Source organism: Chelonia mydas, chromosome 8 (genome assembly GCF_015237465.2).
Source record: "Chelonia mydas isolate rCheMyd1 chromosome 8, rCheMyd1.pri.v2, whole genome shotgun sequence".
NCBI lineage: Eukaryota > Metazoa > Chordata > Testudines > Cheloniidae > Chelonia > Chelonia mydas.
This window is the reverse complement of record NC_057854.1, coordinates 69,135,527-69,158,000: the sequence shown is the minus strand read 5'-3', so window position 1 is coordinate 69,158,000 and position 22,474 is coordinate 69,135,527. Positions and strand designations below refer to the sequence as shown.

Genomic DNA, 22,474 nt, shown 5'->3' with positions numbered 1-22,474 from the left:
CTGCTCCATTATGGCAGTTCACCTTTCTCTTTTGGGTTCTCATACTTTCAGAAAATGAAAAAAACAGCTGACTGGCTGAGAGCACCTGCTACCATTTTTGGGTTAGTTATTCAATTACCTCTCCTTTCTCAGCTATATTAGTCACCTGTGCCGAAATTATTCTTCTGAGGTAAAAGTCTTCCTCTATCAAAGTCATTTTTGAACCCCAGTAATAAGACTAAAAGCTAGACATTAACAACAGGAATATGACACTAATCAAAATAGGTGAAGAAATTAAGTTATGGCTGGGGCTCCTTTCTTATTTGTGTCTAGGTAATGCATAAAATTCCAGAATAGTACTATGTATGATGTTACATAGCTGTATGTAAGATATGATGTGCTGCAAAACGTTGGGTTAAAGATGGAACAACAGTTTAGCTTTTAATTTCCAGTAGTCCTCTAATGCAGGTTTTTATTTTGTTTGTTAAAATGTTCACTGATGGAACAAACCATACTTGCACTTTTTGTGGAAGATAAGTTGCTGTGTAAGGCTGTAGGGACACAGTGTAATGCTAAAAGGGATGTTAACTGTTGCTTTTAGAATGTCACATTTTGCACTGAACTTTCTAAGTTTTGTAGTTTTGAGGATTCCTGGTTGGACTTCTTTACACTGCATGTGTTATTCCTCTACTAGTTTATAGCACCACTTGGTTTTATGATTCTTGATGTTTTATCCACGATACTGTGAATAACCTCACAAGAAAATGAAAATAGAGTGACAAAGAAGTTGTTGAATATATGATTAGTTATAAAACATCTCACGCCCACAGGCCTCTGTGGGTGTGTGAACCCACGTGTTCGTTTATATAGACTACACAAAAATTATAAAGAAAAATACACAGTAAAGTGGCCAAATAAGAAGACCAATAATCCACCTTCAATACAAAAATACCACCATCTTATAATATATAAATGGAAAGGAAACAAAGCCACACTGATTCTTACTTGGAAGGATACAACAGAAGTGCAAAACAAACAAACATCCAAGGGAGAGCATTTCAGGATTAGTGGACTCATGACAGGGCCTTCAAAGCCCTGCATCCTTCCTTCTCAACTACTTCAACCCTAACTGCAGGCTGTCCCTTAAGCATAGTACTATATTTGAAGTTTAAATATTAAGACCTTGATGATTACCATTCATTGGGTAACAGATCATAGAACTTCCACCTTGATTGAATTGGCCTCGCTAGCACTGACCCCCCACTTGGTAAGGCAACTCCCATCTTTTCATATTTTGTAATATATATATACTGCTTACTGTATTTTTCACTCCATGCATCTGATGAAGTGGGTTTTAGCCCACGAAAGCTTATGCCCAAATAAATTTGCTAGTCTCTAAGATGCCACAAGGACTCCTTGTTATTTTTGCAGATCATAGAACAGTGCATCATCAACTTTCATGGTCAAGTTCCTTAAACAGTCATGCTGCCATGCTCTACAGACGCTGCAATCAATGAGTAGTTTTCAAAGGAAACCTCCAACTAAGTGCATTACAGTAACTCAGCCTAGAGGTCAAAGAGACTTGGATCACTGTGGTCTATCTATGGTCAGAAGACAGGCTGCCATTGCAGAATAGTTTGATAATGAAAAAAGCCATTTTTGATCATTACTAAAAACTAATCTTCCATGTTCAAATCCTGATAAAAGGACACCAGAATTCAAAGCAGATCAACCTGCCTATAGCATTCTTTCTAAATGGATAAGGCTATCACTAAATAAATGAAATCCTCTTGACATTTTCACCATTCCACCAGGAATACTTCAGTGTTGAGCATCAAACAGCTATTTTATATCAACTCCGCAATCTTGAGCCAAACGGAAAAGAGATAGAACTGCAGAGATGGGGACAAAAGTGACCCAGTGGGACTTCATATAGAAAAGATCCTTGTGGATGTTGAGTAATTCCCCCATGACCAAATGAAACCTAACAGAATCACTACTTTCAAATTTTTCAAATGGAAGCATGTATCTACCACAGTTGCTTGTACATTTTATTTACAACAATAACAATTGATGAATAAAAAAAATTAATGGACTGTAGCCCATAACTAAGCTGCTAAAAATAAGAAAAATGGTCCCATCCAAATGTACTTCAGGGAAAAGCCAGAGTTACACAGTCTTTTACACTGTACCTTGGGCTCTGCCAGATTGAAGAGTATTGCAAGCTCTCCACTGAAAATGCCAGCATTTCAGCTCCAAGATTTTCAAATCTAGCAGATGTTGATACTAGTGTGTGAGCTGATCGCAACAATTACAGCTGTGCATGGAAAGAGAGACATGCTAGGACCAAAATCACACAAGACTAAGATCAATATCAACATCTTGAAATACAGCTGGAAACAAACAGGAAGCAAACAAAAGACCCATTGGGGTCTTTGGCACACTGGCGAAATTGTTCAAAGCCAATCTGACTAAAATAAATCACTGCATTCTGCATCATCTGTAGCTTCCAAATGCCCTTCAGAGTTAAACCCACGTATAGCATGATGAATTTCTAAGATCATGAAGGAGTGTTATTGAGGCCAGGTCCACGAAGGGAAAACTGTCACAAACATTAAGGAACACTTCTAACCATCAAGATTATAAAGAAGAGGAAAAACATTCACATCATCCAAATGATGAGACTACTTAACGGTGAGAAGTTTACAGGAAACTGAGTCTTTAACACTTTAACTATTCTGATGATGAATATTGCTATTTTTAATAATATTTTAATTTGCTTCCAAGGTACCTGCCTGAAATGCTCAAATGCAGTCAGTCAGTCAGTGGAGCCTTCTGTCGTATAAGCCCTGATTCTCTCTACCTGCACTCCTATCCTCTTCCCTGCACTTTCCTGTCTGTGAATTCAGTTGTATAACATATAGATACCTGGGAACATTCATCAAGGAGGATTAAAAAAAAAAAAAGAACCAAGAACATTCACGGCTCTCCATGAAGTTCAAGATCCTTATTTTGCTGCATGGGTTATTCCATTGTTTTAAAATGTCCATGCCTGCAAGAATGAATCCGAGCAAGTGGTGCTGTGTTACTAGATTATCCTTTCCTAAAAACTGTACTCTAGACAATTATCCTGGCTAGTCATTAGACACCCTACATTTATATTTAATCTGAGAACAAGATCTAGGTACAGCTTCCTTTAAGAGGATCCTGTGTAAGGAAGTTACATTCATGGATGCCATGGAATTCAAAATGTCCCTAGTAGGGCTGTCAATTAATTGCAGTTAACTCAAAACAAATTAACTCTATTAAAAAATTAATCGTGATTAATCCCAGTTTTAATTGCACTGTTAAACAATAATAGAATACCAATTGAAATTTATTATAAATATTTTTGGATGTTTTTCTACATTTTCAAATATATTGATTTCAATTACAACACAGAATGCAAGTGTACAGTGCCCACTTTATTATTTTTTATTACAAATATTTGCACTGTAAAAAAGATAAAACACAATTTCTTTAGTTTTCAATTCACCTCATACAAGTACTGTAGTGAAATCTCTATCATGGAAGTGCAATTTACAAATGTAGATTTTTTTTTTGCTATATAACTGCACTCAAAAACAAAACAATGTAAAACTTTAGGGCCTACAAATCCACTCAGTCCTACTGCTTGTTCAGACTATACATTTTATTGAAGACTGATATTCTTTAGCATTTGAAGTAATTCTTGATTTACTTTTAACGCATTCTACTTAGAAACAGCAATTTTTTTTCCCAAGGAGAAAGAACTGCAGAATATGATTGTAGTCATCACTGTTGTGTCTTGACCAAGTGGCTAAAACGGAAGTAATAACAGGAAACATTTTTGATATAAAAAGATGTGAACATCAAGTTTTAGAGAGACTAGGCCGTGATTCAGTAAGCCATCCCTACACATACATGAAAGCACTTATGTGTTTAAGGCACAGGCGTAAGATATTAAAATTGTACTTCTTTAATACTTAATACGACTTCACATACTGGAATGATTTATTCTGGAAGTTTTCATAGAGTCTTAAAGGGACACTTTTCAACTTAAAAAAAAAATCACTTCTGATTTCTCTCTTTTTTTTGTTTTAAAACCTCCTATTTTTGCAAATTCCACAAATATTATAACTGAAAGATGAGAAATAATTTCTCTATTTTTTCCCTGTTTCTTTACTCTGTACATTTAACAATGTATAGTGAGTTCATTACTATATCAGTGTACCTCTGTGTGGGTTTTTTACACATCAACAAGGGAGAAAAAGCATTTACCTTTCTTCCCACTCTCAACCCCTCCCCCTCAAAAGGAAAACAGGGTTATAAAACCATGAAAAATAGAAGGTGGACTCTGGGGGCTGGCATACTACCTTGAACTATCTAACTCAGTGTTTGAAAATGATGAGATTTCAACAGTGCCCATTTTAAAGAACTAAGTTGATTCATTTTACGCATATTTATTTTCAATTTAGTGTGGTATATACACAAAGCAGTTCCTCTAATTTTACTGTATAAAGACACCTATGATATCTAATGATCCAGGAAGATCCTATACTACATATAACTTTTAGTTTGAGAATTTCAATATAACACAAATGATTTGAAATGGAAAATCTAAATGAAAAAAACTCCAAATCAGAAGCTGTAATCATGAAAGGTATTTTTATAAATTGTCTACTTTCATAACACTTTTCTCTGAGCCAAATTCTGGAGAAGCAAAAAGGAAGCAGCTGAAAGAACAATAGAAACAGACAAAGGTGCTATATGCATTCAGGAAATTTTAAAAGAGAAGGGATTAGATTGTTAAGAGTTTTCTTGTGATAGTTTTGGCTGAAGAAGCAAGGTAGATAAGCTTCTGTCATGTCCCTGAGAGAGCTTTTGTGGCTGTGAACTTACAGGAATGGAACGACTCAGGTATCGTGCTGGAGAAGCAGTTAACCCCATAAAGGAGGGCTGGTAGCTGCTGTTGTCGTCATCTGTCCCGGTGCTGTGAGAACTGGCAGGATTGTTGAGGTTGGTGCCATTATTGCTGCTTCTGTTGTACAGGTTGTTGTTCAGCTCATGGTAATTTCTGGTAGGCAGCTGCAAGCTGCCATTCAAATGACTGGAGATATGGTTTACAGAAAAACCTGTCCTAGAGGATGATGACATCATTTTGCTCTCTGTATCATCTGAAGCAGCATACAGGTTCCCTAGAGAATTGGCTAGCCTGGAGTTTACGGAAACGCTGAGTGGAAAACATGTGGGAAAAATACATGCAATGTATATACATGTGAAGATTTCACACACAAGACATTTAAAGACATTGGGGAAAATGACAAGGACCATTCTGACACATATAAACAGTGGTAGCACACAGCTTAATTTTCTCTCTGAAATAATGAAAATCCAAGTTCTGTACAAATTGCACATCAAAAGTAGTAATATAAGACAAGATAATGCAAGACAAGATAAAGTAGCCAAAAAGCTATTTCATAAATATCCTGAGAGTAAAAAATAGGATGCCTTTAGTTCACTAAAGCACTTATTTGGGCTAACATAACATCTCATTTCATCTTAATGAATGAATATTCATTATGTCCAGAGGTTATGTCAAAATTCATCAACCATCGTGAGTTTCATTTAACGTCCTACATTGTTCAGAATAGCAGAAATATCTAAGCTGTTACCTAATGGTAACAAATGAAAAGTTCATAATAAGGGCATATGATCTCCCACTTAGTATTTTCTTGAGATGAACAGAATTTTATAGATATTAAAGTTTTGGGAGTGTTCCCACTAATTTATATTCCATCTCAGACATAAGTGACAAATGTATAAAGCAAGCACAATGGCCTCTTTCATAATTTGTCACGTGACTTTAGAGAAAGTGACCTAACCCTCCCTTAAGCCACCCAAAAAGCCACAGAAGGACAAGAAAACGTACCTTTTTAAATTAGATCCTAAGGATGTAGGGCTTCTGCTTATTCTCTTTGCAGAGGGTGAAACAGCTGCGGCCACCTTGGAGGACTTTGACGGAGACAGAGACACTTGTGTACTACTTGAACTATTCAATCTGAAAAAGTACAAAGCTTTAATGGGGAGCGAGATTATATTACTCAAATGTGAACTTCAGAAATAATAAATTGTTTTAAACATCTGAGCCAAGATTTTCAGAAGTGGGTGCCAAAAGTTAGGCTTCTAAATCCATATTTAGGCACTAAGTAGGTGGCCAGATTTTTCAAAAAAGTGTAAGCACTCAGCAGCTCCCATTCACATCAGTTTTGAAAAACCCCAATTAAAAAAAATAAAATAAAAATCTTGGCTCTGATTTGCTCCTATTTATGCATTTTTGCTAATAAACCCTGGATATGTTTAAAGAACCAGAATAAAGATAATTTTAGATATTAAAAGATCACGTCAGTTTGTTATTCACAGCCGCTGAGTTTTCCCTCAATGTATCAAGTCACTTACTTGGTTAAAGGCTCCGTGAGCATGCTAAAATTTTTAAGTTGCAACTGCCAATTTTAGATAGAAAGTCTGCTGCTGATAAAGCTCATTTTTGTTCCTAAATTCTGCTCTTCATTCTTGTGTTTTAGGGGTTGGTCCTGTGAGATGCGGAGCATCCTCTCTTCTAAATGATGTCAAAAAGTACTCCGCACCTATTCTTTTCTAGGATTGGGCATTTAATAACTAAGTAATATATGACTTAATAACAACAGAAATATGGTGCAGAAGGTTTCTCAGAAATATTTTTGGACAAGTCCTAAAATCTAGTGACACTGTGATATCCTCTCACTCCCATAGCTGGCAGCTCAGTATGTTCAGCTCCTGGGGAAAGAAAGTGCTTTCGGTTCTTAAAAGGTTCCAACTGAAATAACATGGTAATAATGGTCTTGGGTGGGAGCTCCCCTAAGTCTGTGCCAAGGAGTCTCTGAGATAGATAAAAGTAAACAAGGGGAAATGGAGATCAGCGCTCTTAAAAATCATGTCTCTTAAAATCACATTGGGGACAACTGTAGCCAATATATTCTTTTGTTTACTAAATACTTTCCCCTAAATAGTATTATTTATCTACCTTAGATACCAGGTGACAGGCACAATGGAAATAACCAACTGCTGGAAATAATGATTCAAATTTATCTTTTTATATGTAGTACCATTTCTAATATGGTTCTTAATATTAACACCACTTTTCATGCTAAATTGTATTATCTTTAATGTGGCACAAGGTTTGCAGAAATGTTTAATTCTGACCCAAGTCACAAGTGAAGTAGTGTCCTTCTAGTCTCTAAAGGACATTTATCAGCTTCATAAAGTTACTATACGTTTTACAGAACCGGCAGACTTTAATTAGGAAAGGCCCAGTTATAAGACTAAAAAAGTTTTATTCCACCATTACTAGAAGACTAGCTGTTCTAATTAACCATTTGTTGTCTGTCCCTTGAATGGCTGCTTAAAATAGATTTTAATATCATTAGCAGAAGTCAAACAAATTGCTATTAATCAAACTGATAAGACAAAGCACTAAAAGGTTAAAGAGTAGAATAGCAGACATTTTTAAAAAATGAAATGTAAATGCACTAAACATTTTCTCACAAGTTTAACTAAGTAAATAGATACCTGAAAGGTTGTGATATTGATCTGGTGTGCAATTTCATATCTTCCAGCCTAAAGTAATTAAAGCAGCTTGTCACACAAAAAATTATGAAAGTATCGTTTCAATCTTTTAGTAAATATAAGAACAAAGACCCTGACTTGGGCAATGTTTTATTTATGTGCCGCATACATAAAGTAGAAAATGCTTCATATAAATTGTGAGATGCATCATACAAATATATAATTTTTTAAATTGTACTCCTGTAACATTGTTTTTCAACTACAACCATCACACCTACAATCAGCTGCCATCTCCTGTCATACAGTAGCAGCTTCATACGTGCATACGAAAATTCTGTTACAAAAAGCCAACTATCTAGGTATTTATGTGGTCCTCCTCCTCAGAGTATATGAACTGAAGGATAGAAATAAAACTTCTATTCCTTCTTCACCTTTAAGGGTAGCTTGAAAATAGGTTAGAAGACTAAGTCTCTGGTCAGCTTACTGTGGAAAAATTACATGAAAAATGAAGTTTGCATTTACTTCTGAATGTGGGGAGTACTATTCATGATGTCTTCAGCTTTAAAAGCCTTCTATTTGAACTGCACAATATGTTTAAATACAGACTTCAGCATCATATTTTTTGCATAGACAATGTTTTACAATTATATCTAAAAAGAAGAAATTTTTGAGCAGAAGGGGGAAAATATAAAAGGAAATCAGAAGTATGAAAAAGGAACCCAAATATTCTTTTCATGTGCAGTTACTAAGCAATAGCAAAGCATTTTGACTTGAACTGCTGTAATTAAGATTATATATGAAATGGCATTTTGTTTAACTGTTATCCTTAAAAACTTTCATATAGTTATTGCTTTACAAGATGGAACTTGAAACTCATGAGAAATACAGATAAATAATTTAAAACTGGAACCAAATATATTGTTAATTATTTTCATAGGAATGTAAACTTTTATATGGTGAATAAGTATACATTTATAATATGACAACAACTGATACTTTAGATTTTGAGTTGCATTTTTCAAATTTTCATTTGGTGCCTGATGATACAGGGTTATTTTAGTAAACAGCAGCAAAGAAAAAAAAATACAGACATGGAAAGGAATAGAACAATATATATGTCCATATTATATTCAGTTCTGTCTTAGAATACTTCTAGCATAACTAATTAAGGCTCAGACATAATACAAATCTCTTTACCGCTGCAGTGGCAGAGAGAATAATTCTCTCCTTTGGAATGCAAGTTTTATTTTAAATTAAATATCCTTGCTTGATAATACTACCCTCTCTAAAGTTTCTCCAGTTCTGCATCTCTCTTAGCTTTTAGGACTCCCACCATTTTTATCTGCTTTAACTGTCCACATATCAGGAAGCAACTCTACGCACTTGCTGAGGGACAATATGTGGCACTTAGTATGGTGCTTGCCACAACTCCTTAGGCGTCGCTGTTGAGAAATACAAAACATCTTTCCAAGGGTGAAAGGGTACTACCTCCCAGTTCGTAACAGGAGACAGGAAACTGAAATCCATTTTCTCCTGTGTGTCTGCAAAGAGAACTTCCATTAGACTACTCCCCTTTAGCTAAAATGAGTTCCCCCTTCTTGAAATGTGGGCACTGGCCTTTTACTTGGCTAATTACAATGCTGTATGCACATATTAAATTGCATCAGTAAGTTGTTACAGTTATGAAAGCTTTTACACCACAAAGCAGTATCTGGCTACCACAAATGCAGTCCAGACAAACGGCAACAATATCAATGGCTAACATTAACCAATCTTGAAGGTTGGTTTTGTTTGATATTAGCACATGCTGCCTCTTCAGATTTTGAAGGGTGGTGTGAACAAACTTGACGAAGACCTAAGTCTGAAGAACCTTTGAAGAAGAAAGCTTAAGATTGTGCAAACTATTTCTGGTGGAAAGCAGTGAACTTTAAACTAACAACAAACCCTCTATAAATTTAACGTTTATAGCAGGTAGAAAGTGGTGTGGTAGTAGGTGGACTAAGCACAGGACTAGGAGCTAGAAATTTGAGTTCTAATTATTAGTATTTGTTTGTTGTTTTGTGTATTACCATAGCACCTAGGGTACCCTAATACCAGCTCTAAGACTAACCACTTCTGTAGTCTTAGGCGAGTCATTTAACCTCTCAGTTCCTGATTCCCCATTTGAGCGCCTACCTAACTCATTGAAAAGTTGGCAGTATTAATGTTTGTAAAGAGATCTAAAAATGAAAAGGTCTACATACCATAATTTGTAAGTGTCAGAATTATAAAACAAACACACGAGCATATGTTTGCCATAAAGAATTAGTACACACTGAATTTAATAATACAAAAAGTGGGAAGAGGATTACCTAAGAGCGCCAGTTGTAGCAGATCGCGGCTGTCTCTGACTTTTTAAGGCACGAAGTTTGTCTCCCTGTGTCATGCCGTTCTTAGATTCCAACTCTGCATTGTCTTCAAAGTCATTCTAAAACAAAGGAAGATGCACTCTAATAAAAATACAAAATCTTTAGAACAATGATCTAATTTCAGTGCCTCAAAGATTACTTCTGCTTTGCAGAGACCACAATTTAAGGGTCAGATAGTGCAATTATAAACAAACTAGGGAAATACTACCTAGACTGAGCTACTGTAAGGTGGGTGCATAACTGGTTGGAAAATCATTCTTAGAGAGTAATTATCAGTGATTCAGAGTCAAGCTGCAAGGGCGCATCGAGTGGGGTGCTGCAGTTATCAGTTCTGGGTCCAAGTTCTCTTCAATATCTTCATAAATGATTTAGATAATGGCATGGAGAGTACATTTATAAACTTTGTAGATGATACCAAGATGGGAGGGGTTGCAAGTGCTTTGGAGGATAGGATTAAAATTAAAAATTATCTGGACAAACTGGAGAAACGGCGTGAAATAAACAGGATGAAATTCAATAAGGACAAATGCAAAGTACTCCACTTAGTAAGGAACAATCAGTTGCACAGAATACAAATGGGAAACGACTGCCTAGGAAGGAGTACTGCATAAAGGGATCTGGGGGTCCGAGTGGATCATAAGTTAAATATGAGTCAACAGTGTAACATCATTACAAAAAAAGCAATCATTCTGGAATGTATTAGCAAGAGTGTTATAAGCAAGACAAGAAGTAATTCTTCCGCTCTACTCCGTGCTGGTTAGACCTCAACTGGAGTATTGTGTCCAGTTCTGGGTGACACATTTCAAGAAAGATGTGGATAAACTGGAGAAAATCCAGAGAAGAGCAATACAAATGATTAAAGGTCTAGAAAACATGACCTATAAGGGAAGATTGAAAAAATTGGGTTTGTTTAGTCTGGAGAAGAGAAGACTGGAAGGGGACATGGTAACACTTTTCAAGTACATAAAAGGTTGTTACAAGGAGGAGAGAGAAAAATTGTTCTCCTTGGGATAGGACAAGAAGCAATGGGCTTAAATTGCAGCAAGGGTGGTTTACGTTGGACATTAGGAAAAACTTCCTGTCAGAGTGGTTAAGCACTGAAATAAATTCACTTAATATAGGCACACTGCTACTGACTTCAATGGGGCAGTATGTAAGCATGCAGCCACATGGATGCATTTATAGGATCTAGTCTTAATTATGTACTGAGTCGGAGACAAGTGACATAAAACACTGGAAATAAAATAGGAAATATTTTGTAACTGATATTTCAGTTGTTATGGAACCCAGGAACCCTAATTCAGATCTCTACTGTCAGGCTAACAAAAGCTTCTTCTTATTCTTACTTATTCTCCTTATTCTTACACTTTGACTTAAGATCAAGAGCAGAGCCTTCAGATTAACACCAAATAAAATAAATGGATAAATTCTTGTGCTGTGGATTGTGAGGCAAGCGTCTGAAAAGATTAATTTCTCTAGCAAGGGAGTGTGAGAAGTGAGGAAAAAGAAACTTTCAAGATCTTTAGGGTAGTGGTTCCCAAACTTGTTCTGCCGCTTGTGCAGGGAAAGCCCCTGGCGGGCTGGGCCGGTTAGTTTACCTGCCGCGTCCGCAGATTTGGCTGATCCCACGGTTCGCTGCTCCTGGCCAATGGGAGCTGCTGGAAGCAGCGGCCAGTACGTCCCTCGGCCCGCACCGCTTCCAGCAGCTCCCATTGGCCTGGAGCAGTGAACTGCGGCCACTGGGAGTCGCAATGGCCGAACCTGTGGACACAGCAGGTAAACAAACCAGCCCAGCCTGCCAGGGGCTTTCCCTGCACAAGCGGAGGAACAAGTTTGGGAACCACTGCTTTCGAACAATGCAGTTTTGGAAGAGTTCTGCTCTGCTATTAAAAACCAATATCAAGGAAAACACAAGAATAAAAAAGGGAATAGTATTCTAAATTAGGAATGTACCCCCACTGTTTATCAGCAGGATTAAAAAAGCCTTTTGAACTCCGAGCACTTTAAAATATTCATTGCCTCAGAAAAATTCAACTAAGACACGTGTTTCTCAAAAGTCTGCTATAGGTCATTAAGGCAAAAGGAATATTCAAGTGAATGCCAAAACATGTTATACTACAAAATAGAGCACATTTCTGAAATATCTTAGTATTGGGTCATTTACCAATAAAAAAAAGTGTTAAGAAAGCACTTAACAGCTTTAAGTGTACAATAGTGAACTTCATAGCGCATATATATATAAATAAATAAATCAATCAATCAATCAAAGGACTTCAGTGGGAGCAGGATCAGATCCATACTGAGGAATCTAAGAAGCTACAGATTATCTTCCACTGAACTTTGAATTTAATAAAAAATAAAGTAGTACAAGTTAGGGTATTTCAGACGCAAGATCCTCTGTATAGCTTGGGTTATGTATTTCCCACAAAATAAAAAGTATGATACCAAAAAACTTTTGGTAAATAGCATAATAGGAAAAGCAAGAGAAGTAAAGATTCAAGTGCCTTAACCTACAATTTTAATAGGAAAAAAATATGGAAATTTTACACTATAATAATTAGGAGACATTAAACTAAACAAGAGAAGAAAAAGTGTGGATGGTTCCAAGTTCCCAGAGAGTTTGCTCTTTTCTAAAGTTGTGGCAGATATAATCAATAATTATTATTTTCAAAAGAACTTGGTAACAAGCAGCATGTGAACAGCTTCACCACTGATTAATGCCACCTCTCACTGTTCTCCGATACAAGCTCTGAATACAGCTGTCATGAAGAATACCAGACCTACCATGGGATCTTGCATTTAAATTGGACTGACTACATTACGCTGAATGGCTACTTAGACACAGTTTATATTTTTAACGGTCCTTAGCCAGATAAGATTAAAATTGCTTCAAAAGCCATGCATTTAACATTGCAAGAATTCTTAGAAATATTTATGGGTGGGGAAAATCTAAATTACCCGATTTTAAACTTCAGTAATTTAACTCCTTAAAAATACAGTAAAAAAACAACTTAATTATGTACTGTCATAACCAAGTTTTTATAGAAAGCCTAAACCAATTTACATTATAGAAAGAACAAACAGCATCCTAAAAATACATTCTCTTTATTGTTTAAAAATAACTTTTACAACTCAAAAATATCCAAATAGATTTTTTTTTCAAATTTAATACAGAAGTTAAAACAATTCCTTCCACCCAAAACACCACCTACATAACTTGATTCAGAATTTTATTTTGTTTTACATCAAAATTAAAAATCTCAAAAAAAAAAAAAAAAAAAAAAAAGGTTGAAAATGAAACACTGTAAAACAGAAATCTGGCTAAGCAAAGCACGAATCGATACTCCTTTTATAATTATTTCAATAAAGAAATATTTACAGAAAGGAAATACTGAAGAACGTTAACTATTCCGTGAATAACGCAGGTGATAGGGTTAATGCTTCGGTGTCTAAGATCCCAATCCACCTGATTTCTAACCGAGTCTGGGCTCTAAGCCTGTCCCACATGCTCCAGCTGCCATAGATGACTGGGGTCATTCATTGGTTACTACCTGCAAGGACTGGGAAGAAAAAATGGAGGTATTTGTTTCTGCCCACTTGCTGGCTGGTAGCCATTTTTGCTTTGTTTTAACGCCACCCCCTCCCATCTTATATGACATGGTATACCTCTTATGATGCTGAGGGCTATGCTGATCATCAAATTTTATTTGAGGTCTGGAAGGGATGTTTCCCACATAGCAAAAATTGGCAAATGGCTATGGAAACCATTTCATCTTCCATCCAACATCCAAGAGTCTGGTTTACATTACACTTGTTGCAATTCCGGTGGATTCCAGTATGGTGACTGGGTTAAGAAAAGGACCCAATGCAAGGTCCCAGTAACCCAATGGGCTACTTGGGTACAGGCCTCAAGCATCACATTGCACAAGGTGGTATGCCTCCATGTCTCATGCAGCCTGGGGCTCCCCATCTCTCATCTTTCCGACCTCCAGTATGTATGAGGGAAATGGGCTGGGATTCTGGCTTCATGCCAGGGTCCCTGGGCAGGCCTGAAGGTATAAAGGGGGCACTGCAGGTTTGTAAAACCCAGAGTCACTGGTGCCCAGTTCAATTTCACCCTGGAACAACCCAGTTGGGTATTTTGAGGAGTGCTTTCTCATTGATTAATAGATTAACAAAGCTGTGGCCTCTGCATGTAACCATACTCTGGCACGTGTCTCATTGCTTTCATGTCTGCATCAATTAAGCTGAGCTAGTAAAGAAACTGGCAAAGATTTTTTCTGAAAAAACTTGTAAACAATATCTGTTAAAAGTGAATGTCTACAACAACTGCAAACAAAATCTGAGACAATCCTAAGCCATTTCCATTTCTAGGTTTGTATTCTTTAACCAGATGAAGTCACAACCATCAGAAACAAAGTGCTGGAGGGTCAACAAAGACGAAAAATTGTGATGGGGACAGTATTTTAACAATTTTTTCATTTTAATGATGTGATTATTTCTTAGCATATGAACTCTGTAACAAGACTCCAAATCACAAATAGTCAGAGAGTTTAAACTATACACTTGCCAAGATGGTTGATCAAAGGCCTTTGTGAACAAGTAGGTCCTGAAACGACTCCCAAAAGGACAGCAAACACTGGCCCTTGGGAACTAATAGAGGGAATGAATTCCTCCAGCAAAAAAACCCCTCAATTAAGAATGGTCTGACAACTACATGCTTAGTTCCAGTTAGCAGACTACAACATCAACCCCGTTGATCCTAAAAGCCGCAGCAGAAAACAAGAAATGCACTCTCCCAGAAAACTAGACAGTTAGGATCTTCACAGATCCTAAGCAATAAACTATATGACAATTGGACACAAATAGTTGCCAGAATAGAATACAGAATATACCACTGTTGTATACTCAGAGTGACCCATTCTCAAAAGACAAAAAGGAGTTCAGAAGAGCTGACAGTTTCTGAAAGAGACAATATTAAAGGTGTAACAGCAAACTATCCCGATACAAAGGAAAGACAGGAAGATCAGGAGCAATGTAATGACCTGAAAAATTAAGAAGGAATCCTATAAAAAGTGGAAATGGATAAATTGCTAAGGAGTACAAAAGAATTGCACAAGCACGTAGGGACAAAATCAGAAAGCCTGAGGCAAAAAATGATTTAAACCTAGTAAGGGACATAAAAGGCAAGGAAAAGAGGCTCTATAAATACACTAGGAGCAAGAGAAATATGAGGGAAAGCATAGGTCTTCTGCTTAGCTGGAAGGAGAGCTAATAACTGATGACATCCAGAAGACTGAGATGTTTAATGCCTATTTTGCTATACTAAGGACAGCTGACCAAAGAGGAAATGTCTCCACACCTCTGTGTACTTTTTGTGATTCTCATCACAGCGGAGATTCACTTACACTCCTTGCTAAGTACTTGAAAATTAGCCAGTGGAGATGAGAACTGCAGCTACCCAAGAGATTGGGGGAGGCAATGAAGTGCTACCTTGCAGCAAAAAGCACTATTGGGACAGCCTAGGTGATAGGATAAATCCAGAATTATACTGAAACTGGACCTGGTTTCAATAGAACTGACTGGAAAACCAGGATGACTGAATCAATGGAGTTGTCAAAGAGTCACACAAGGCATGCCATCTTCCATTTCAGTGGGTAGTGGCCAGGGTTTGGTTTTTTGTTTAGCTGCTTTTCTTTCCTCAAAATACTAAATATCAGGTAGCTGCCATATTCTTTCAGCCAACATAATTTACCAATAATAGCTATTATCATCCTGTCCGATCAAGATGCTAATCTTGAATTTACATTTTGAAATAGATAACAAATAAGCTTTAAGTTTCACTTTTGTGATGTTTATCATAAATATTCATGTTGCCCAAACATTTTTTCCTTAGAATCTACATTCATTTTGAATTCTATTTTTTCCATCACTGATGGCTGTTTTATCATTTTGGTTGTTTTCTGCTCTTCTTTTTCATTATTATTAGTATACACCAAGACATTCTTCATTCTTTTTATTTTTCCTGTCTTCATTTAATATGTATAAATTTAAAAAGATCTATTTTCTTCTTGCATTCACATGTGATTTTTATAACAGGCACTATATTATGGAAAGAAGCACTAAAATTGGGTAAAAGTTATGAGCTCTCCCCGCTGGTGTACGGTTCTTCCAGTGAATGCTTACCTCCCCACATGGATCTAAGTTTTGTACTTTACTAAAACTCCCACTGACTGAAAGGTCATCCAAGCTAGAAAGAATTTTATTCACAGTTCCATCATCAGCTGATCGTTGTTTTTGTTTGGATCGGCAGAAGTCTCCTTGGATCCACAATACTGCTTGCTTCCTGTTTAATATTAAACCACAACCAATTAGTATCAACCACAAATTTTCATGCAAACAAAACTGGAGAGAGAAACATGCCAAACCATCAACTGAGAATATTTTGTCTTTTATATCGCCTCATAAATACATCGTATAATAAATGTATACATCTCTTCTTCAGTGGTAAATTTAAAAAAAGTCATAGATCAGATATGAATCCCTGTATGGTTTTGTGCATCAGATATATATTTTCCAGCTGTCGCTTGCTCTAAAATACTTCAGGATTTTGTTTAAAAGAAGCTTATCTGAATCAGAAAAACAAACGTACTGTAGAACTCAGTCATTTTGGAACAATATGTTAAAGCCCCACACACAACGCATGACAACGGGGTGTTGTATGTTGTATTACTGGCATGAGTTTGGGAGGTGTGGATTAATCATAAGTAGCAAAACCACGGCTGAGTTATGCAGGAGATTGGGGGAAGTACAGAAGTACGGTAAAGAGAACCAAGACAAGAATATCAGCTCCAGGAATGGAAGGAATGGGCAGATGATTTTTCGGTGCATGGGGGAGGGGGAAAAAAAAAAAAAAAAAGAGTAGCATTTATCCACTGTGCCACCCATTTATGGGATGGGTGAGCTTGCAAACTGGAGATAGATTAAACTGGAAGTTCTTTAGGACAAAAACTGTTTTTGCTGTGTGTATGCACAAATGCTGTCAGACACTACTGTGTTTCATATTAGTAGTAATAATGGAGAGTAGAGAGAGGAATGAAAGAATTTTTAGTAACACGTGTCTGTTAGGAACATCTCTCCTCATTCATAACAAATGGGTAATGCCTCTTGCCTGTGGAATTTGCAGGTAGTCCAACAAGGTGCAAAGACTAAGCCCCGTGGTTCAACTCAGGCTACCAGAAGAGTTTTTCCAAAGCTATAGAAACACTCCAGGATCTGAATATTAGCATTAAGACAACAACTTGAAATTATATTAACAGGCAATTACATTTTTAAGTCTCCCTTTAGAGAAAATATTCACTTTGTTACAAATTGTGTTTTAGTCATTTACCAGACTTCCAAGGTGGTTGAATGAAGATGGAATCTATTATCAAAGAAAATGATCAGGTAAGAAATTTCTCATACTGCTGTATAGGTTCTCTCATCATTCATAAGAAATGGGAAGTAGTGAACAATGATTCACAGAAGCATGGAGGGCAGGTGGGGAGTAGATAAGCAGAGTGTTATTCATTATAGTAGAATAAGCAAAAATTAAACTGTGCCTCCCAATATAAAGCAAAAGCTCTGTAATTTAAGGAACTATTTGGGAACACAGTAGCAACTTCCTACCAAAGGATGCCTTCTGCAGAGGAATGGAAACCTTTGACTTTCTTCCTCAGGTAAGGCTCAGACACTTTCTTCCCATAAGAATGCTTGAGAGGTATCTTTACAACTCCAGGAATGCCTATTTGTGCCAAAGAAGTGCTGAGGACTGGAACAAAGTCATACTTCCCAGGAATTGTGGTAAGAGGAACCTACGTTGGGCAGAAAGGTTTCTGGAGCTATAAGAATAATCTTTTCTTTATGACAAAAGGAGTGTGGGTTCTTGTGATGGCAACTAGAAAAACCACCCACAGGCTTGTCTAATCTGTTCTTGTTTAATCTCAACATCAGTTGGAGAGGGTAATATACCTGAATAAAGAATGCTGGTAGGGTTGTTACCTACTTTTCTCTGGTGAGACCTACTATCCTGGGGAAACTCCAGTGTCTCTGCTGTGGTAAACTTTGTGATTATTAAATCTGTGTAACAAACATCTACAGGCTGGTTCCAGTTGTTCTGGGCAGTGTAAAAATATAACAGAGACCATCCCTGCCCCAAAGAAATGGTTTGTCCTCATACCAGAAACTGAATTGGACAAGACCAATGCTTATTCCTAATTGAGTTCTGTCTTGAGCCCAAAATATATCAATGAGGTTAATGGAGAACTCCTGAACTACACTTTTCCTTCAACACTAGGCTGTTAACTGTGAGTGGTCCAGGTCTGGACAAAGAAGACATCCTTGCTTTAAGAGGTCTGATCTTTTGTTGCTTCTTTGGCTGCCTAGCAAGTCCAAACAACTGCCTTTTAGGCAAGTGGTGGTCTAGGAGGATGAAACTTCATCTCTCTATGTTTAAAGACAGCAGATTCTTCTCTGCCTTGGGAATTATTTCCATTACTTCAGAAAAGGTCTGACCTCTGGTTATTCACCGATTTCGGAAGGGGTTCAGGTTTCAGGGCGCAAGCTAATCTCTAACCTACAGGAGGGTAGACAAAACTTCCCCTTTAGGAAATTTATCCCATAAAACCCACTACAGGGTTTGATGCACCTTCTTCTGAAGCTGCTGCTACTCTGACTACTGTGAGACAGAACACTGGACTCAATGGACCACAGTGGTCAATCTTGTATGGGTATTCTTATATTTTTTGCTCAGACATGCAATTGATAGAGCTGAAGTAAAAGGATACGGTAGCCTTAGATTTTGGAAATTTGTACAGCAGACAGTCAGAGCTGGAGAGAGAGCTGGATGCTTTCTTTTTTCTAAGTGAGGGATCATAACCCCAGGACCATCTAATCTTCCACGTAAACTCCTCACTTTGTGTGGCTTGCTTCCACAATGAGCACGCAAAGATGCAGAGTGAAAACTGGGTTGTCTTTCAGTATATTGTCTGTATTTACCTGCCTAAAAGGGGACATTCAGATATGTACCATGAATGATGCTTATTTTTGTACTGCATACAACAAGTGGGTCCATGCCCTCAGAAAGACTTTTTGGAGGAACATTCTGTGAAGTCCTGCTTCGGGAATGATATCAATGCATAGTGCCAACAATCCTAGCTGCTAGAGATAACTGGTAAGGATGACCATTGCATCAGTCACTTCCTGACAGTGAAGTTGTAAAGATTTGCAAAAATCTACAAAGGTGGTAAAATTATTCCTTGTAGCTACTGATTTTGGAGCCACTGTTCTTGCCATACATGACTTCAAAACTCAGAAAAAAAAAATACCAAAAAAGAATAGTCTGCATGCTGTTACAAAAGATCTGACCAGAATGTGAACTTGAAAACTTTCACACTGAAAGCAAGGATCCTACCCTGAAACAAACAAACCACTTGCTTGCCACCAAAGAGATGTTCCTTACTAAGTATAGGGAATATTTTTGGTCTGAATGCCTACAATTTAGGTTTTGAAATTTCTATGCAGTCTTCCTCACCCTTACAGTTTATGGGATTTTTTGAATGGAAATCCTCTTTCTGAGGGTGTGACATCTTTTCATTGGTGGGGCTACTGCTCTGCCAATGTTAGGCTCCTAAAACTTACGCAATTTCTATTTTTTTGTAATATAACATTTTGGCTAAAACCAAATGTTAAACTGAAAGCCCCCATTTGGACGTTACGATGTCCTCAAAGATGGTACATGTGGAAAACCCTCTACCGAATTATGATTGAAGGGGAAAATAGATATTTTATTATAATTAATATTGATGAACTCCTTGCAAGCTAGTGGTTTCCTGTCCTGTGATAGTCATGCAGGGTTTTTTTTGGGACAAATAGCTTGATTGTGAGAATAATCTGTTAGAAAGACCAAGGAGCCTGAAAGGACACCTGTTTGCTTCCCCAGGATGGCCAGCGGATATCTGAGTACTTCAGAAGAAACCTAGTACCAGTCAAGGCTTTAGGGGTCAGAAAATCAGGAGCCAGTTTGAACATGGGAAGGGATTTCTCTCTTACGTCCCTGTAATTCTAGGATGATGTAGCTGCATATGGAATGTACTTCTGCTGTAAGTACAGACTACCTAAAGTGCTCCTTCTAATCTAATGTGGAGCCAGCTCATGAAGATGGGGAGGGACAGAGAGAGACCTCTTGCTACTCTTCAGATTCTGATTCCCTTTCCCTGTCAAAGTGAGGGTCTGCAGGAAGTAAACAAGAAACAGGCAAAATTTTTATTACACTGCTGTCTGAAATCTGAGACCCTTTCCTTGAGAGAGCCAGGGTTCATGGGCTAAAAGCTAGAAAGGCACAATATCTACTATGTTGCAGCCTGAGGTAGGGCTTCTCAGGAGTAACAGGCTTCTCTGCATGTCTACATATGCTGCAGGGTGAAGATGGGACCAATACCAAGCACAGTGAAGGAACTTTACAGAGAACTGAAAAGTCCCAGCAAACACTACATCTGGGTGTAAAGGCAAAGAAGAATGGGTTTAAACCCTGATATTTACTCCACTTGCTCATTAACAAAATGAAATGATGCCTTACAAAGACTACGCTTGCTTTTCTATTTTTGGATCTGAAGCCTCTGGGGTTTGCAAGATTTATTCCTGGAGCAGGCTGGGAGGGTTCTTCTCTCCTTGGAAACCCTCATGCTCCTCAATGAGCCTTCCTACAGCAGAGTTATGGTTTGGGGGTGGTAGAAGGAGGGAGAGAGGAGAGGGCATGCCAATCTGATTCAAAGCACCATGCCCGGCTCATCCAGTGAGGCTCCTGAAAAATCACTTTATAAATATAGCATCTTAGACTTGGCTCAATGAGTGCAGGGTTTCTTTGCTACTGTGATGGGGGCAGAGGGAGCTTGCTAAGAGGTGCCGCTGCACTGGAGGAACCAGAGGGGTAGAGCATCAATGCTCCAGTGATCCTTCAGCTCAGCAGAGAGAGTGGGAGGAGCTAGAAGCTGAAATGAAGTTGCTACTGCATGAAAATGAATAAAAATTAAAGTTATGAAACAAAACTGAACTGCCAGCTTGTTCTGCTGCCAGAGATAGAATTTTGGTGGCCTGAGTTGAACAGTGGGGCTTAGTTGCTGGAAGTTCCAGCAACAACACTGAATTGCTTCTACACTGTGCAGGTCAGAGGGATTACCTATTACTGATGAATGAGGACAGAAGCTGTGCAGCAGAAATTTACTTTATCTTTTTCTTTACAAGATCTGGAAATCTATTATAAAGTGTGGTTGTAAGTGGAAGGACTGTTCTGCTAGCTAGGGAGGAAAATCATGCTTCAAACAATTCAGCATCTGTTCTCTTCCCAGGTCTTTATAAATAATAAAATGCAAAACAAAAAAGCAACCTGTCTCACCACCCATCAGGGTCTTGTCTTAGCCCTTGTCTCTAGGGCTTCAAAGTCCTTACAGCCCTTCTTCATAGCCTTCCCCAGCCAGCTCCTGCGCCCTGCAGGTGTCCCCTGCCTCAAGCCTTCTGCCTGGCAGGTGCAGAGAGCTCTTTTCCAGTTCCTTTCCAACCCCAGGTCTCTGCTTACAGGGCCCAAGGACTGTAACAAGCTTATTGGGATGCAAGCATGTGCCTTGTTACAGTGATAGTCTTTACTCTCTTCATTCAAAGTATGTTACATGTAAAGCAGAGGTTGGAACACACTGTTTTTAGTGCTGTCCATTAACTCTAAATTTTGAAAGCAAACTTACATAGCCTAATAAAAGTGGCAGTACAGATCATTTGAAAGTTCACTCCTCTCACCAGTACAGTACACTGTGGCACAGATTATGGTAAACAGTTTTCACAAAATTACTATCAAGTTGATTTTCTTGACACTTTGCTGCTCAGAAAAGCAGTAGGAAACTGAAGCAATGCATTTCCTCCTACCTCCTCCATTTTCCTCAGTGAAACTAAATAGCTTTTTATTGTACACATGAAAACCATTGCCTAAGTCCCAAAGATGAGTGACCATCACAAAAGCATATGCAGAAGTGAACTGGAAACCTTTCATTCGTCATAAAACATATATTCCTTTGTATAAGCTTAAAAGATGAATATAGTGTAGCAATAAAGTCAGTGATAAAGACAGGCCTATGTCAATATAATTTCAAATAATATGCTTTTACATGATTGTTGCAGAAGAGAAAGAAAGTCTGGTTGACTGGTTTAGGATGATGAATTTGTACCTCCTGATATATACACTGAATACATGCTTTATTACCACACATAGCAAATATTTGCATGTTTGCCAGCATGTGTGAACTAATTACCTGAGGTGCTCTCTCTCTTTTGGCTCCAAATATTCATAAAAGTGGGAGCATAAACACATAAATCTCACTATGAATAAATCTTTTTAGCTCCAAATTTAGTTTTTTACATTTTTTAAAAGGAACAATAAT

General features: G+C 37.6%; 1 protein-coding gene across 4 annotated transcripts in view; it reads right to left on the bottom strand.

The window, feature by feature from the left end:
* CDC14A (cell division cycle 14A) overlaps positions 1-22,474 on the bottom strand; it is a 113,074-nt gene that overhangs the window by 8,905 nt on the left and 81,695 nt on the right. For 2 of the 4 annotated variants that reach the window (XM_007062612.4, XM_043520730.1), the window contains 5 exons: positions 16,197-16,356; positions 9,954-10,069; positions 7,606-7,653; positions 5,930-6,058; positions 4,900-5,230 (listed from right to left, as the gene is read on the bottom strand). In XM_007062612.4, coding sequence (XP_007062674.1) covers positions 4,900-5,230; positions 5,930-6,058; positions 7,606-7,653; positions 9,954-10,069; positions 16,197-16,356 — 784 coding nt within the window. Of the gene's footprint in view, positions 1-3,563; positions 5,231-5,929; positions 6,059-7,605; positions 7,654-9,953; positions 10,070-16,196; positions 16,357-22,474 lie in introns of those variants that run through there. The other 2 variants (XM_043520728.1, XM_043520729.1) reach the window with 2 other exon arrangements.